We start from the raw sequence: 15226 nt of genomic DNA, 5'->3' as shown, positions 1-15226 counted from the left end.
GATGATATCCCCAAGAAGTAAAGATTAGAGATTAATTCCACAAAACAAGTCATCCAAAGACGGCACTGGCAAAAAATTTGTGCTTTCCTATAAATGTTGGAAGATTATCAAGGACATGCTGTCTAACATGTAAAGCTGACAGTTAATTCTAGATCTATTCTGAATATTGAACAATTGTGGTGAGTGCTGCACTGGTACCAAGTCAGCCTAATTAATTGTCCATCTTATCCTATTCCAGTCTGGTTTTGGCAGGCATATTTTCCCCATCCAAACTGCTCCTGTGACCCTTGGCTGCCATATCACAAGAAAACTATTAGCCATTCTGTGCCTTGTGACAAGAATGTGGGAAAAGACAAAAGCCACAACCCAGTTAAAGAAGTTACCAGGACTTAAAATCTTGATGGTTTTAGTTACAGATTTAACAGTTGTAACAGAATCCAGACCTGATAATAAAAAAGAAAGGGATGAAAACTGGTTCAGAACGATGAAACTGAAGATGACAAGCATGATTACATACTGAACATTTCATTACCTGATAAAGTTGTGTCCTTTTCTGCAAGGATTTCTGTTACAGTAGAGGAAAGCTGGGTAATTACTTGATTAGCACCTACATTAACTTTTTGTGATTTCCCTGGTGACCTGCACCAATGTACATCAAGTAAACAATTAAGACATTCTGAAAGGATGGACTAATGATTCTGAGATGAAGCTAATCGGTACTAGGTATGGTAGAAGAAAAGTTCTTTAAAGATAAACCAAAGAAGATCTTTGTCATTATAAAGCCAAAAATCAAAACTAACCATGAAGTGGAGTCTGGAGAGGAATCACCGGCTGGCTCAGTAGAATAAATAGTTTCCTCATCAACAAGATCAAAATCAACTAATAGTTCAGAAAGGTTAATATTTTCCAAGGCATCTAAACTAGGCAAATCCAAATCAAGAATGTCCGCTTCCTTGACACATTCAGATGATGGAATGTCATTACAATCTGGTTTCTCTGAAGCAGTATGCTTGTCAGGAGCATCAAAGTCCAGCCTTCCCTTAACATGATCCCTCTTGATTGGCTTCTTTAAATTTGCCTTAACAGGTGAGGAACTATAAATGTGTTGGTTACTTGAAATTGAATGGTACGATATTTGCTTGGTGGGGCTGACTCGAATTGTTTCCGACGATATCATCGTGCAATTAGTGGAGGTAATTTGTTGAGGAGTTACATCCTTACCGGAAGTTGTAATCGAACAAATTTCCAATGGGGAAGCAGATTTCTCAGCTTGAGGGAAGGATTCCAAGGGAGGTGTTTTAGGACCAGAAGAATTAGCTGTTGGGGATTGAGCAGCCTGGTTAAACAAACACTTGACGACATGTGAACTTTCAACAGCATTAGACCTTTCAACCTGTGATCCCCTTAACATATTGGGGCAAGGTAGGGATTGAGCCACAGGGTGTTTCGGAGAAATTACTTGATGATTATTTGCCATGCTTGGTTGTGAATGACCTTTAGCATCTGCAATACACACAGCTTGTCAATACTTATTTGTAGGATCAAACAAATAAATGCTTTTGGGAGCTCGACTTAAAAAAAAAAAAAAAAAAAAAAGAAGCTAAAACCTTTAGGCAGCAACTGTTTGTTGGTTGAACCTCTGCAAGACCTCTTGGCGGTAACAGTAGCATCCGAGACATCTTTTGAGCCTTTTCTTTTTATAACAGGGTGATTCCTAATATCACTAGAAATGCTTGGGGTGTCTTCACTTGTGATGGAGGGCTTGGATGTAGAGATCACTGCTGGGGATTTGTGTGCAGAATGGTAACCACCTGAGGAAGCAGATGATATTTGAGGTTACTAGCGAAGACACTTTTATTGGTTTCAGAAACATTATACTGATTCACTGACCCTCTATAAGAAATCATGAAAAGGTACTTGAAAAAGATCCAAATTAAGTTCCAAGCAATCAATAGATGAAACACTTCGAAATGCAATACTGTCTAGTAACACTTATTAGCATGGTTCTTGCAGTCTACATGGTGGCTTAAACTAGTAGTAAGGCATAAAAGTAGGGTAAAAGCCGAGGGTTGTTAGTTACCAGGTGGGGAGCCAAAAGGCGGCTGGTCAGTGTTGGGAGGTATAAACCTGGATGTGGGGAATGCAGGTGGAGGACGAGGAAGCGGAGGGACAGGGGTAAGGTCGTGAGGAGTGGCGTTAAAAGCATTCATAGCATCTTGGAGACCCTTGAGCAGATTATGAACCCGGACTTTCTCTAGCTCCATACGGAACCGTTCTTGCTCCAAGCTCACTTTCTGCTCTTTCAGACAGATGTACTCGTCCAACATTGCCCCCAAACTCAACAAACTCTTTGGAGCCTAAATGATAAACATTGACAATTAATTAATAGGGAGTACCAACAACAATAAACCCATCCCTGTAAAAATTAATTTCTTAGACAGAAAGAAGAGAAAAGGAAACAGAATCACCTCTTGGACGGAGGATTTGGAGATGAGGTTGGAGGCCTCGGAGCGAAAAGTTGAGCGGGTCTGAGCGTAGTTGTTGTCGGAGAGGTAGCGGTCCACGATGAATGCGATCTGAACTGCTGTTACCTTCCCTTTCCCAATCGTCATGTTTTCTGATTTTCTCGATCTATAACTACCACCGCCACTCGTATTACTATTGTTATTATTATTATGATTGCCTTGCTTCCCCATGATTTTTGCGTCTTCACCCTTCTCTTACGAGCTTAATTTGAAGAAAATCGGAGAGGGGAACCCCAACCCACCACCGGCGTGTGTAGTAGATCCAAGACCCAGTTGGAGGCTTGGAGAGAGAGATAAGACAGCAAGAGAGAGAGAGAGAGAGAGAGAGGTACGAAAGAGGGATGATGGTGAAGTGAAATCTGAGAGGGATGATTGATGGTGCTGTAAGGAGTACGGACTGAGTGCGAAGGCTGAGGAAAACCGCGGGACAATTTGAAAATTTCGCCCAAAGGAAAGGAAGTGCTACTTGAAAACATTTTTGTTGATGCTGAAGAGCGCGTCTAAATTTTGGCGGTCAATTATCGAGGCGGTAAAATGGAACTGGTTGTTGTCTGCGTTGGGCCTTCTTTTTGGGTTTTGGAAATTCTGAGCTGTGGGCCTCAAGGCTCCGTTCTACAATTAGAACATCACACTTATTCTTGTCAGTCCAAATATCTGCACTTTAGCAACATACAAAGGCCAAGTCCACATGCTACATGATTCCTCCTTTCTAGACAGCCCACAACAAACGGCAAAAGGGCTTCCCAAATCTGGAAAGGTTCTAGCCTCACCCAAAACCACACCAACATAGCAGAAACGCAAACCATCTGTGCCAAGGGATCAGAATCAGATTGTATAGCAAAGATAATAGGGATGATAGAGCTGCAGCGAAGGCTTCTTACATGGAGTCCTTGCCCTCTCTTTCTTTCCCCGTCCACCCATTACTCCAAAGCCTTCAATAAGCTCCGAAGTCCCATTATTTCTTTCACGATCTCGGCGACTGTAGAGGCCGTGACTGAAAAGCAGCCAACGGCCAGGGAGAGAAGGCAACTGAGGAATGAGAGGAGAGAGAGCAAGCCCGCCTACAACTGGAGAGAAGAGGTGGAGGAGAGGCTCGTCAAGAAACCCAAGAAGCGCCACGCTTCTTGGACCGAAGAGCTCAATCTTGATAACCTCGCTTTGTTGGGTCCACAATGGTGGGTCGTCAGAGTCTCCAGAGTCTCGGGTCAAGACACTGCTGACCGCCTGGCCCGAGCCCTTGCCCGAAATTTTCCCGCCCTGGACTTCAAGGTTCTTTAATTTTTTGCTTAACGCTAGAGATTTGTTTGGTATATTTATCTAGAATTCTTTGGAAACGAGAAGCAAATCATCAGACCCTTTTTAGCATTAAGATAGGCAAATTCCAAACAAAGCTTTGGTTAGGAAATAGGCATAAATATGAAGCTTGAATGAGAGTCTGGTAACATTTCTTTTGATAAAGAAACATGATTAGAATATCCCGTTGACACATTCAATTCAGTCAGTTACTTCACCTTGTCAAGGAAGTGGAGAGAGATGTTTTGTGTCAAATGAAGAAGCGGAAAATAGAGAACTGCCTTTTGGCATTGTTTTTAGATTCATGGCACATATTTTAAGGTGTATTGAATCTGCTTTCCTCCTCCTCCTTGTCAGAGCACACCAAACTTCACTTCACTTCCATTCCTTAACCCTGTGAAGTTTTTCTTTTGTCAATTGAATTGGCTTCACTGAAGAAAGTCCTTTTTTTTTTCTGTACATCTAACTTGCTTGCATGATGAGGTTTGAGAAAGCGCCCCAGGGATTAACATGCAATGCAGAGTTTTTGCTATTCATTTCATTCATTTGTTGGCAACTTTTCTTGATTGTAGTTTAACTTTATTAATGTTCAGGAAATAATGTAATGCAGCGAAATTAGAAGCTTCTTTGACATTGTTTATGAAGTAGTTCAAAGCATTTATTCTTCTAACTTCTTGATGACTATTCACAGGTTTATGTTCCATCTGTTCAAATAAAGAAGAAATTGAAGAACGGATCAATCTCAGTCAAACCAAAAGCCCTCTTCCCTGGGTGTGTGTTCTTGAGGTGTGTACTAAACAAGGATGTACATGACTTCATAAGAGAATGCGATGGCGTTGGAGGCTTTGTTGGATCCAAGGTCGGAAATACGTAAGCTTTTGCTACCATTCCTATCCTGCTGTTTTGTTCGCAAAATCCATGTCACTCTTAGATAACTTCAAAGATTTCTTTTTTCTTCATGTTTAGAATAGTGTAAGACTTCTGAGTCTCGTTCAAGTAGATTATATTTTTGTCTCTCCGAATGGGAAACAATCTGGCTAACTTAATTGCAAAGGATACTGTAGCCGATCATAGTTTGGCCGGAAAACTGTGTCAGCATCCTCATAGATCCTGTAAATAAGCTATCTTTTTCTACAACATTTCCTTATGTCCAGATTTGATCTGTGACTCTCAGTTTGTTCCATCAAGATGGATCTCCAGAGGGTAAATATGGTAGTGTCAGCCAAATCTGCTTGAAGTGTAGTCTGTTTGCTCTGCATTCTCAGCCCTGAGATGAGCCAAGTGATATGATACCCTTAGTTTTCTCCACCACAATGGTGTACTGCTAGCCATCAGTTTTCTCTAACTTAATTCAAGAGCACATCCCATTTATTTCTGCTCTCTACTCCATTTTGAGTCAGTGGTATGATCTATTTGTATGCAGAAAGAGACAGATTAACAAACCAAGGCCAGTAGATGCTGAAGACATTGAAGCAATATACAAGCAAGCTAAGGAGGAACAGGATAAAGCAGATCAAGCTTTCTTGGAGGAACATGAAGGTCACAGAACCTCAGATTTTGAGAAGCTAAATTTGGATGCCCTTCCAGCCTCACTAGATGACGTAGAATCTAATACCTCTGTGGAGGCTCAAGGTCGATCAAGAAAAACTACGAAGCCTCCTTTAGGTTTTCAATTAGGTGGAAGCGGTTTTAAACTTCTTGTGCCAGGCTCAAAAGTTCAAGTTGTTTCTGGGGCGTTTGCAGGATTTTCAGGCATCCTTAAGAAGTTCAATAAGAAGAAAGCATTGGTATGTAAATTTCTGCCTCTCAAGTCTTGAGTACCTTATTTTATGAAGTATGCCTCGAACAAGGACATTGATTTGAACAATATACATTCTGGGAGGTTGGGTGTTTTTGTATCTTTTTTTTTTTACCTCATTCTACTTCATGGAACTTAGTTTTGGATATACAGGCGACTGTTAGCTTTACCTTGTTTGGCAAAGAAACTTTAGCTGACTTGGACGTCAAAGAGATTGTAGCTGAGAAAAATTGATTTCTGAAGCTGGGCATCAAATTTTAAGGTTGTATGTTTGCTAACAACAAACAATAATTGTTGTCCATTGGGTAGTAGCATACCACTCCCGCCTCCCATACTATACAGATGCATTGGCACATTGTGCCTAGCTCAATGTAATGCTTAGGAAATATAATAGCAGATAGCACATATGGTCACTGTAAGCCAAATTGCTGTGACAAAGTCAATTTACACAATGTCTTTTTGACTTGAGCATTCCTGCCTGTACTTCATCTATTTGCATTAACTAATGAGCTTCTGAATCAAGATCCATCTCAAAAATATTCTAAGCAATTCTTGTTTTACTTAACTTCTTCTGTTCTTTCTTTGTTACGCATTAAGCAAATTGAACGAAACTTCGACTTTCTGAGGTTGTGTGGATGATGAAAGAGGGCTTGATCTTTTCCATTTTCCTATTCTAAGTTCTATATGATATTGTTCCCTTGAGTGATTTCCTTTATGCTATTTCGTTATTCGGTTATCTTGAGGTTGTGTGGATGATGAAACATATCAAGCTGCTGTTCTACAATCGCTTCGAAAAGTATATGAAAAACTTTGAGGTCTAATGGATTAGTCATCGGGATGATCATTGACTGATGTGCGCAATTGGTGATTCCATCTCATGTTTTCTTCATGCCTTAACCCAACACTTGCATTCAATGACCACGACAAGGCTTCTCCTTTGCAGCCACTATATTTTGTTGTATGTCAAAATTGTTAGTACGCCTTTACATTTTTTGGGAAGGGGGAAGGGGGGTTTAGAGCCACTAGACCAAGGCCTCCTCGGCTAGTACACCTTTACCTGCATCATTAGGTTGGTGAGTTAATTTGCTCCAGTTCGTGGAAAGTGGAACTCTATTTGCACCCTGTAGTAAAAGCTGGAGGTCGCTTCGCTGTGTTTACTCTACTATTTGGTATTTTAGACCTGAAGCATGAGGCTATGTTATGATGATTAGACATTGTTGATCTGGCCCTGGCCAACTTTTCTCTCAAAGAAAGGTGCAAATAGAGTCGTAAAAGAGAGAGTTGGACAAGTGTGTTCCTGGCGCTCTCATCTACATAAAGGAATAGAGAGCGTGGCAATATGGCAATAATTCGTTAACTACTATCTTGGCGAAAAAAGAATTTGGTGGATGGAAATGCCTCCTCTACTAGGCAGTTGACGGAGACATTGCTTCTGTGGATCATGTGATTTGTCATAGTGCAATTGCAAACATTTAAACGCAATGGAATTTTAGGTAATCGAGGGGAGATCTTTTTCGACATCATCTCTGGAAGAAAGGCAACTCCTTGCAGTGCTGCTACGTCTTTCCCTTTTGAAGAGGATGCAATTAAGAAGCTTGGGGAAAAAAGGGTCACATGCATGCTTGTTCTTGATCTATCACTACCAACCCATGCCCACTCACGCGCATGCCTTTAATCCTTGTTCTATCTACACCCTTGTCTAGCCTGGGGGACCCCAAAAAAAGAAAAACAACTCCCTTTCAATGCCATAACTTTGATCTCTTCGTGCCAATTTCAGTTTCTTTCGTCCATTTCTGTCTCTGTTTGTCCACCCGCCCTCCATACATGTTTTTTTTTTTTTTTTTTCAAAGCCTTTTGTAAACTTTTGTGACTTTACAAACCTAAACTCCGAGTAAACCTCAAAAGCCGGCAATTCTTGAGGTTCCTCAGGAAGCTTATAAATCCACCCAAATCCCCTGCCAGCCCCGATGTGGGATAACCATCTAAGGGGGGCAGCTGCTACTAAAATCTAAAGAGATCCCACTAATCCCGATCCAGGCGACTGTCTTTTTTGTCAAACCCTTTCGTAAGACTTTACAAACCTAAACTCCGAGTAAATCTCAAAAGCCGGCAACTCTTGAGGTTGCTCAGGAGACTTATAAACCCACCCAAATCCCCTCCCAGCCCCTCCATGCATGTTTGATGTGTAAAAATTTTGTATCCATTAGGTAAGTATTTCACCCTAAGGCACGGGGGAAAGATTTTGCAAGCAGACAAGAAGGAATTGATCGATGCCTTTTTCTCGACAAATTTGGAATTATGGGGGTTGTGGGGGAGTGTACTAGCTCCGCTAGAGCGCATTTGGTCCATGGAATCAGCAAAGTACATATCGATTGTTGTTCACGAGCCTCATCTGTCATTTGAAGTCGTACCAACTACGTTGATGATTGGGTTATCAAAATTCTCTCCGTATATGTCAATTTTACATATTGATTTTACTCTGACTTCAGAGCAATTACTAGATATATTTAATAATTTTTTCCTAAACAATAAAAGAATCAAAATTCTCTATGTACACATCGTTGATTCGGAACAACTACTATAACTAGACATATTTTCTTGACCAATAAAAGAGTTTCAAGTGAACATATAATAATTGCACTTGATTTTGTTTAACATATCAAATGCATCTCAATAATGCAATTAACAAAGTAGGATTCTTATGTGTATACATGAAGCTCTTTTATTGGTTTTGAATCAACTATTAGACATGTCTGTCTGTCTAATAGTTGTTTCGGGCCGAAAAGAAAAACTTTTTTTTTTAAAAAAATATATATATATATATATAACTGTGGGTTATCACTACTCAGCCCCTCCCTCTAAATAAAAAATTAGTAGTAGTAGAAGAAGACAACCGCTACTCGTGGAAGGTTCGTTAAAGTACGTAGTATGAGTGTCAGCGAGTCGTCTTCTTCCGAGGCATTGGTCCACTCTTTGCATGGCTGTCAAAAATGTGTCTGTGTGCATAAAGACGCGTGCTTTGTGTATCTGTCCTTTGCATGCATTGCGAATTTGCAACGCACGAAAAGTTCCACTCTTGTAATTTTTCAAAAGAAACCCGGCAAAAATACCAAGGCCGTTGTTGCAAACGGAGCTTCAAACAAGCCAACGCCATAAGAGTTCAAGTTGTGTTAAATTTTAGTTTGTTTGATTATCCAATCGAGCTCAAACGAACTTTCATCAAGTGTAACTCGAGTAATTTCAATTTTGTATACGTAACGTTAGTTGTTCGAGTCAAATTTAAAAGTTTCAGTTGATTAATTTATGAACTAAGCTTAGGTGAGTTTTTACTTGATCAAATTTAATTCAATTATCGAGTAGATTGATTTATCGTTCAGTCTTAACAAATAATAATAATTATGAAAAGTATACCTAATAAACTAAAGGTAAGCTTGTAAAGTGCACGCGCACAATTGTTTTTCTTTCATTTCCACGCCCAGAAAAAAAAAAAGTGTTGGCTCAGTGCACTACACAGCAAGGGTGCTTTGTCAATTGAACAACAGGGCTTGGTCTTTGGGTTGCATTTATCCGCGCCTCGCTTTGCAACTCGAAAAGAGTCTTTTTAGATGTTGGCCTCCACTCCACAGAATCTATTCTTCCTTTTCTGTCCCCAACACAGGATTGCTTTTCCCTTATATTTTCCTCATTCCAGCATTTCAACACGGATACCCAACCGATCATGATTTTGTTTTCTCAAATCTCTTGCATATTGCGATCGTCTTTTTACTTTAGTTTTGGATAGTGGATAATCTGTTATCCCCTACCCACTTTTTGCAGTTGGAAAATCTTCTTGGTTGGTAAGAAAAACCTCAAGATTTAGATTTTTGCAATTGGCAGTCTTCACTGTAGAGAACAATAATGTATACATTAACACAATATTATATATAGATACTAAAATAACAAATATAGAACTAAGGCAGCAATGCGTTTGTTAAAAAAAAAAATTAGTTGTGCTTGGATTGTCATATTTTGCGAGAAAATTGCGTCGTTTTTCGTGATCACATTTCTCTATTATTTTTTTCTCTCGCATACATCAACTTGTTACAATAATTTTTTCACGAAAAATGACGAAAAATACAATCCAACGGGAAGTGCCAGCAACGCATAAAATTATAAAATTACAAGAAGTTTTATTACTCATTACAGATTGTACTTCACAATCAATTGCTTCCATCAAATTCGACTCTAACACATCTGCAGCACTAACACTAACTGCACTCTGCAATCAGAGTAGTGATTGCAGAGAACCCATATTCGCTCTGATTGCAGAGAACCCATAGTCGCCCCTGGATTGCAGTGGTCTTCTTACTACTCCACCAGTCCTGCTCAGTTTTGACTCGTAAAATAAGATCCCCTCAAAACGTAAAGTATAGCTTTCCCCAAATATTAATTATTACATTCTCTGCTACCTGCCCTCCAGGCTCCAGTAAAAGGTTTAGAAGCGAGCGTAAAAGATTCTTTCCATTTGACCCCCAAAGTTGAAAGCAAAAGGTGCAGATCAGGGACTACCTTTGCAAATTGAGAAAAAGACGAGGACATATTCCTAAAAAGATCCCACACTATTATATTCCCTTGTCAGCAACCACCACAGAAAGTGAACCCAACCCAACACAGGCTGCAGTGCAGAACCCAGGTGGTTAAACGTATTTAATTTTCCCAACCTTCAAGTCCACGTCCATGTGCGACCCAGCACTCCTGCTTCCATCCCTTCTCAATTCCCCAAACTTTCAACTGGTTTTACCTTCATCTCCATATTTTTAATTCATGGGTTCGCCGAATAAGCCCCAGTAAATCCACAACAACGGACAAAGTGCGGCCTCCAATCTCAGGTCAAGAGAAATGACCTCCGTTTCAGCTTCCAGGTATTTGATAGCTATCGCTCTCCTCCTCCTGTATTTCGAAATTGTATACGCCGACTTCAACGTCTCCTTTGCTTCCGAAAAAGTTGATAAAGGTCCAAACTTTGAGTCTCTGTTTGCTTTTTATGGTGATGCTAAGTTTGTTAGCGGCCATGATAAGTCAGTACAGTTATCTGGTTCAGTTGCTCCTAGTGCTGGGACAGTCTTGTATAAAGAACCCATTAAGCTTTTTGAACGTAATTCAAGAAAGATGGTGTCTTTTGTTATGAACTTTGTCTTTTCCTTGTCAAGTGAAAATGGGGATGGTTTAGCTTTTGCGATGTCTCCTATGGGTAATCCAGTACATGTGTTTAACGGTGGCTCATCTGGAGTTTTGGCTGCCGGGAGCAAAGTAAAGTTCCTTGCTGTTGAATTTGAAACTTCGAGGAATAACAGGTACGGTGATGTCAATGGAAATAATGTTGGGGTTGGCTTAGCTAGTCTTATTTCTGTTAAAATTAGCAATTTTTCATCTGTTAATTCGAGTTTGAGCAGTGGGGAGAAACTGCAGAGTTGGATTGATTACGAGGCAAATTCAAAGAGATTAGAAGTGAGGTTGGCTAAATTAGGTGAAAAAAAGCCTCTAAACCCAATACTTTTCTACCCCGTTGACTTGTCAAGAATGTGGGACAAAGCTGAAGTGCTTTTTAGCTTAAGCTCAGCAAGTGGGAATTCGTCACATAAATGTAATTTGTATTCATGGAGCTTGAAGCTCAGGAGTATTCCAAATTGGATGCACTCGGAGCCGTTGGATCCTGCCGCATTTGTGGAGAGGAGAAAAGAGCCGAAGGTCCATGAGAAAAGTGATTGTGCCTTGAGAATCCTGGCAGCGCTGATGTTTGGCACTGGATGTGGAGCTTTGGGGGCATTGCTTGTGTTGTTTATATGGACTCTACTGGGCTATAAGCGTCCTGTGGTGCCAGAGGATTATGTAGTGCGACCTGTGGGGTTTGAGTACGCGAAACCCATCAGAGATGGTAAGAATCAACTAGGTGCTTGACTAGGTGAAATCAGTCGAGTTCTTATCAGTTTGTTTGTAAATCCTGCTAAATTTTTGTGCTGGTATCTGTAATATTATTGCATGGCTGTAATTTCATGATCAATCATCAAAATGTAGTTCTGCTAGCAATTTCTCAGCGTTATGATCATCAAAATACAGCTCACATTTAGTTGATGAAATTTGAGAGCTACTTCTGTATATGATCTATAAAATGGGTCAAGGCCTCGTAGACGTTAGATGATCCAGTAGTTACCCATCCTTGATTGCTAATCTTTGATAGTTTCAGAATCTTTAATGCTAATGATCTTGGTGCTTCGTTCTGAAGACTGACAGCTGAAGTCTTCCCTCCGTATCCATTCAAGGTTCAATTAGGGTGCTCTATGGTTCTTAATTGGGGAAATTGCCCTTCGACGAGAGAGAAAAAGAGGGGCAAGGACAATTCTAAATGGGGGCCCTAATCCAGTTGTCATGGACTTGTTTTTTTCAATCAACTATAGTTTAACAAATTGCAGGGTCTTAATTTCTTTTGGGCACGTAGGACCCTTTTTTTTTTTTGTCGACACAAGGGTGTCCGGATCAATTCTTACGGGGCCAATTAATCCCCTGCAGCCCTTACGGGCACGTAGGACCTAATTTACTCTCTTTGGTTGAAATTGCATTGTTATGTTCGTTTTCGCTTCGCAACCTTTTCCTGCTTGTATTGCGCCTATATATTTTTCTTTAACTGTTACAAAATACTAGAAAGACGTTGGAGCACCTCACCATGTTGACGTTTACTAAGGGATATTAGTGCAAACGGAAGGGACTTGTTTCTCTTAATCATGAGATATCGGGTTCGAAATCATGGAAATGGAAAAAATAGTATTGGGAGAATTTCTCCAGTAAAAGATTCAATCCAACTTGAACAGAATTAATTGTAGTTCGTAAAACGGATGCGAATACCTATTGGTTGTACCAAAAAAAAATTCATATTCATGTTTAATGTAGTAGCATTCAGATCGGTGCTAAAAATGTACTTTTCACTATATAAAAAGAAAATCAAAATTTACTGATTTTTAACCGATCTAAGTAATGCGTCGTGAATTGATAACATAAGATACTTCATTGGTGCGATTATCGATTATACTGCAATTTGCAAATTGGCTATATTTCATGTGGACAGACTACAACCCAAATTTTTAAAAAAAAATTGAAAAAGGTCTGCAAATGATAAAAGTACAAAAGAAACGGAAACCCGTCAAGGATCAACCAATATATAAAATCATGTTAAGAGTGTTAAAATCATGGATAAAATACAAGGAACTCCCTTGTGATTTCATAAAAAGACACCTTACCCTCCTATTGTTTAAAAACCTCTACATAAACACCATAACTTTCATAACTAAAGTGAAAATTAGGGGCCGCTTGGTTTGAGGGGTTTGGCATGTGGAATGACAATAATTCCAATATTTAGTGCTTGGTACACTGTAATGGCAATTGAAATATTGGAATCATACCCAATTCATGATTCCCGACTAAATTGGGAGGAATCACTCAAAACCCTCAGCTCATTTCCAACAGTGAATAAATAAAAGACAAAATATTTTGTTAAAATACTTTCTTTCTCCCTCTCCCAAACTTCCACCATCGAACCTCCCCTTCCTCTCTGCCTTCAACACCTCTCTCTCCCCCATGGCATCTGGCAATTCCTCCCCTTTTTCTTATTTTTCCCTCTTTATCAGCATTTGACAACACCCAAATGGGCTTGCCGGCAGAAAAATAGATTCAAATGGAAGAAATCGAAGAGGAAGCCGCAGCAGCAAACGCCGACAAGTCATCACCGTTATTATCTGAATTCTCCCCGTAAGATCCGTTCGCCCGAGGTCGAGGTCCACCTCTACAAGCTTGGCAAAGGACCCATCAATGTCTTCAAGTCCAGCCTTAGTGGGTGGGACCAAGACTAGTTGGAGGTCACCGATTTTTTTCCTTTTCCATGGCATCTGACAAAATCTCTCTTCTTCTCCCACGGCCGGTCACTTCCACCTCATCCCAGTAGACCCTTTCTTCTCCTCCCTTGCCATCAAATCGTCCTCCTCATTGCAATCGTTCTCCACAAATCGTTCAAATCTTTTATTGATTAGTCATGAGTTTTTGTTGATAATTGTTGAACCAAAAACAAAAAAGATTTGGATTGGTAGTGATTTGATGATGGGCGTGATTATCAATCCAAGAACAATAATTAAAAAATAAAAAATTAATTTTGATACCATTCCAACTATATTTATACCAAGCACTAGTCCGTGGAATAATACCAGGGGTTCAAACCCATACTAATTTTTTGTATATCATTCCATCTCCAATACCAATTCCAAAACATGAACCAAGCACCCCCTTACATTTTGAACCGACTGAGTTATCGGCAGCAAGTCAAATACCTCATCTAACCTGTGGCCTGCTAAATTAGTAGGAATTGACAATCCAATGCATATACAGAGACGTAAGCTTGAAAGTTTTGCCTTGGAACTTTGAATCAAATGCCAACGCAAGCATCAAAACTCTGCAGTCCACTGGCATGATAATGATAATGAATATATTGTAGCAATCGAACAAGGTACCATTGGGTGTCAGATACAATATCATACAAGGAACGGAAATGGTCTCATACATGGGTAAATTCTCTAGTGTATTCAACTAATACAAGACAAGTATGAAAAGATAAAGAATATGGCAAAAAATCTGACACGTTGCAAAGCTGACATGTACGGAGGATAAAGGGAATACTTGTAAAAAAGCAAGTGTTACCTATAACAGACGCGGGCGGTTTGGAAATGTTCATGGGCCCATCGACCGCGAGGCGTACTGCAAAAGCTGAAAATGTATTGGGCTATCACGGAATTCACATAAATATAATGAGCCTAGAAATAAAACACCGAAAAGGAAGCATAAACAGTACTAAACACAGCCATGCAGGTGGTATTTAACATAAACTGATTTTTGTGAAAGTAAAAAACATATTGCCCATAACATACTTGTTCTTTATATTTTTTGACATTACAACAACAAAATACTAGTTATTTATGAGCATTTTATTTTGAATCATTACATTTATGTAAAATACATAAATGTTTGTAACTAAAATTGAAAAAGGGTTACACTAATATTTTTACGAAAAAGAAACTAGTAGATTTCGTATTTAACAAATTTTACATGTGTGAAAGTAAAAAAGATATTGCCCATAACATACCAACTTTTTATAAATTTTTTACATTACATCAACAAAATACTAACTATTTATGAGTATTTTATTCCGAATCATTATATTTATGTAAAATGCATAAATGTTTGTAACTAAAATTGAAAAAGTGTTACACTTATATTTTTATGAAAGGATGACTGGTAGATTTTGTATTTAATGAATTTTAAATATGTGAAAGTAAAAAAGATTACGCCCATAACATACCAACTCTTTATGAGTTTTTTTGCATTACATCAACAAAATACTAATTATTTAAGGGCATTTTACTCTGAATCATTACATTTATGTACAATACGTAAATGTTTGTAACTAAAATTGAAAAACTATTACATTTATATTTTTATGAAAGGGAAACTGGTAGATTTTGTATTTAACAAATTTTAAATATGTGAAAATAAAAAAAATTGTGCCCATAACATACCAACTCTTTATGAATTT

The 15226-nt window shown here is 39.1% G+C and overlaps 3 protein-coding genes across 3 annotated transcripts; 2 read left to right on the top strand and 1 right to left on the bottom strand.

The window, feature by feature from the left end:
* Window positions 1–66: 66 nt before the first annotated feature.
* On the bottom strand, window positions 67–3243 carry LOC113693938 (uncharacterized). The gene is made up of 7 exons (XM_027212729.2): window positions 2469–3243; window positions 2081–2357; window positions 1608–1811; window positions 801–1503; window positions 533–639; window positions 384–443; window positions 67–291 (listed from the first exon to the last, which is right to left on the bottom strand). Exons 1-7 carry the CDS (start codon window positions 2694–2696, stop codon window positions 230–232), a joined length of 1641 nt encoding a protein of 546 aa, XP_027068530.1. The 5' UTR covers window positions 2697–3243; the 3' UTR covers window positions 67–229.
* A 46-nt stretch (window positions 3244–3289) lies between these two features.
* LOC113693940 (uncharacterized) lies at window positions 3290–6165 on the top strand. Its single transcript, XM_027212730.2, has 4 exons — window positions 3290–3794; window positions 4510–4688; window positions 5242–5605; window positions 5770–6165. The coding sequence occupies exons 1-4, from the start codon at window positions 3378–3380 to the stop codon at window positions 5848–5850; spliced, it is 1041 nt and encodes a 346-aa protein (XP_027068531.1). The 5' UTR covers window positions 3290–3377; the 3' UTR covers window positions 5851–6165.
* A 4063-nt stretch (window positions 6166–10228) lies between these two features.
* Window positions 10229–11794, top strand: LOC113694162 (lectin-like protein LEC). The gene has a single exon (XM_027213025.2). The coding sequence runs from the start codon at window positions 10495–10497 to the stop codon at window positions 11551–11553; it is 1059 nt and encodes a 352-aa protein (XP_027068826.1). The 5' UTR covers window positions 10229–10494; the 3' UTR covers window positions 11554–11794.
* Window positions 11795–15226: the final 3432 nt, after the last annotated feature.

This window comes from Coffea arabica, chromosome 6c (assembly GCF_036785885.1).
Source record: "Coffea arabica cultivar ET-39 chromosome 6c, Coffea Arabica ET-39 HiFi, whole genome shotgun sequence".
NCBI lineage: Eukaryota > Viridiplantae > Streptophyta > Magnoliopsida > Gentianales > Rubiaceae > Coffea > Coffea arabica.
The sequence above is the reverse complement of the archived record's forward strand: the minus strand, read 5'-3'. Positions and strand labels throughout refer to the sequence as shown.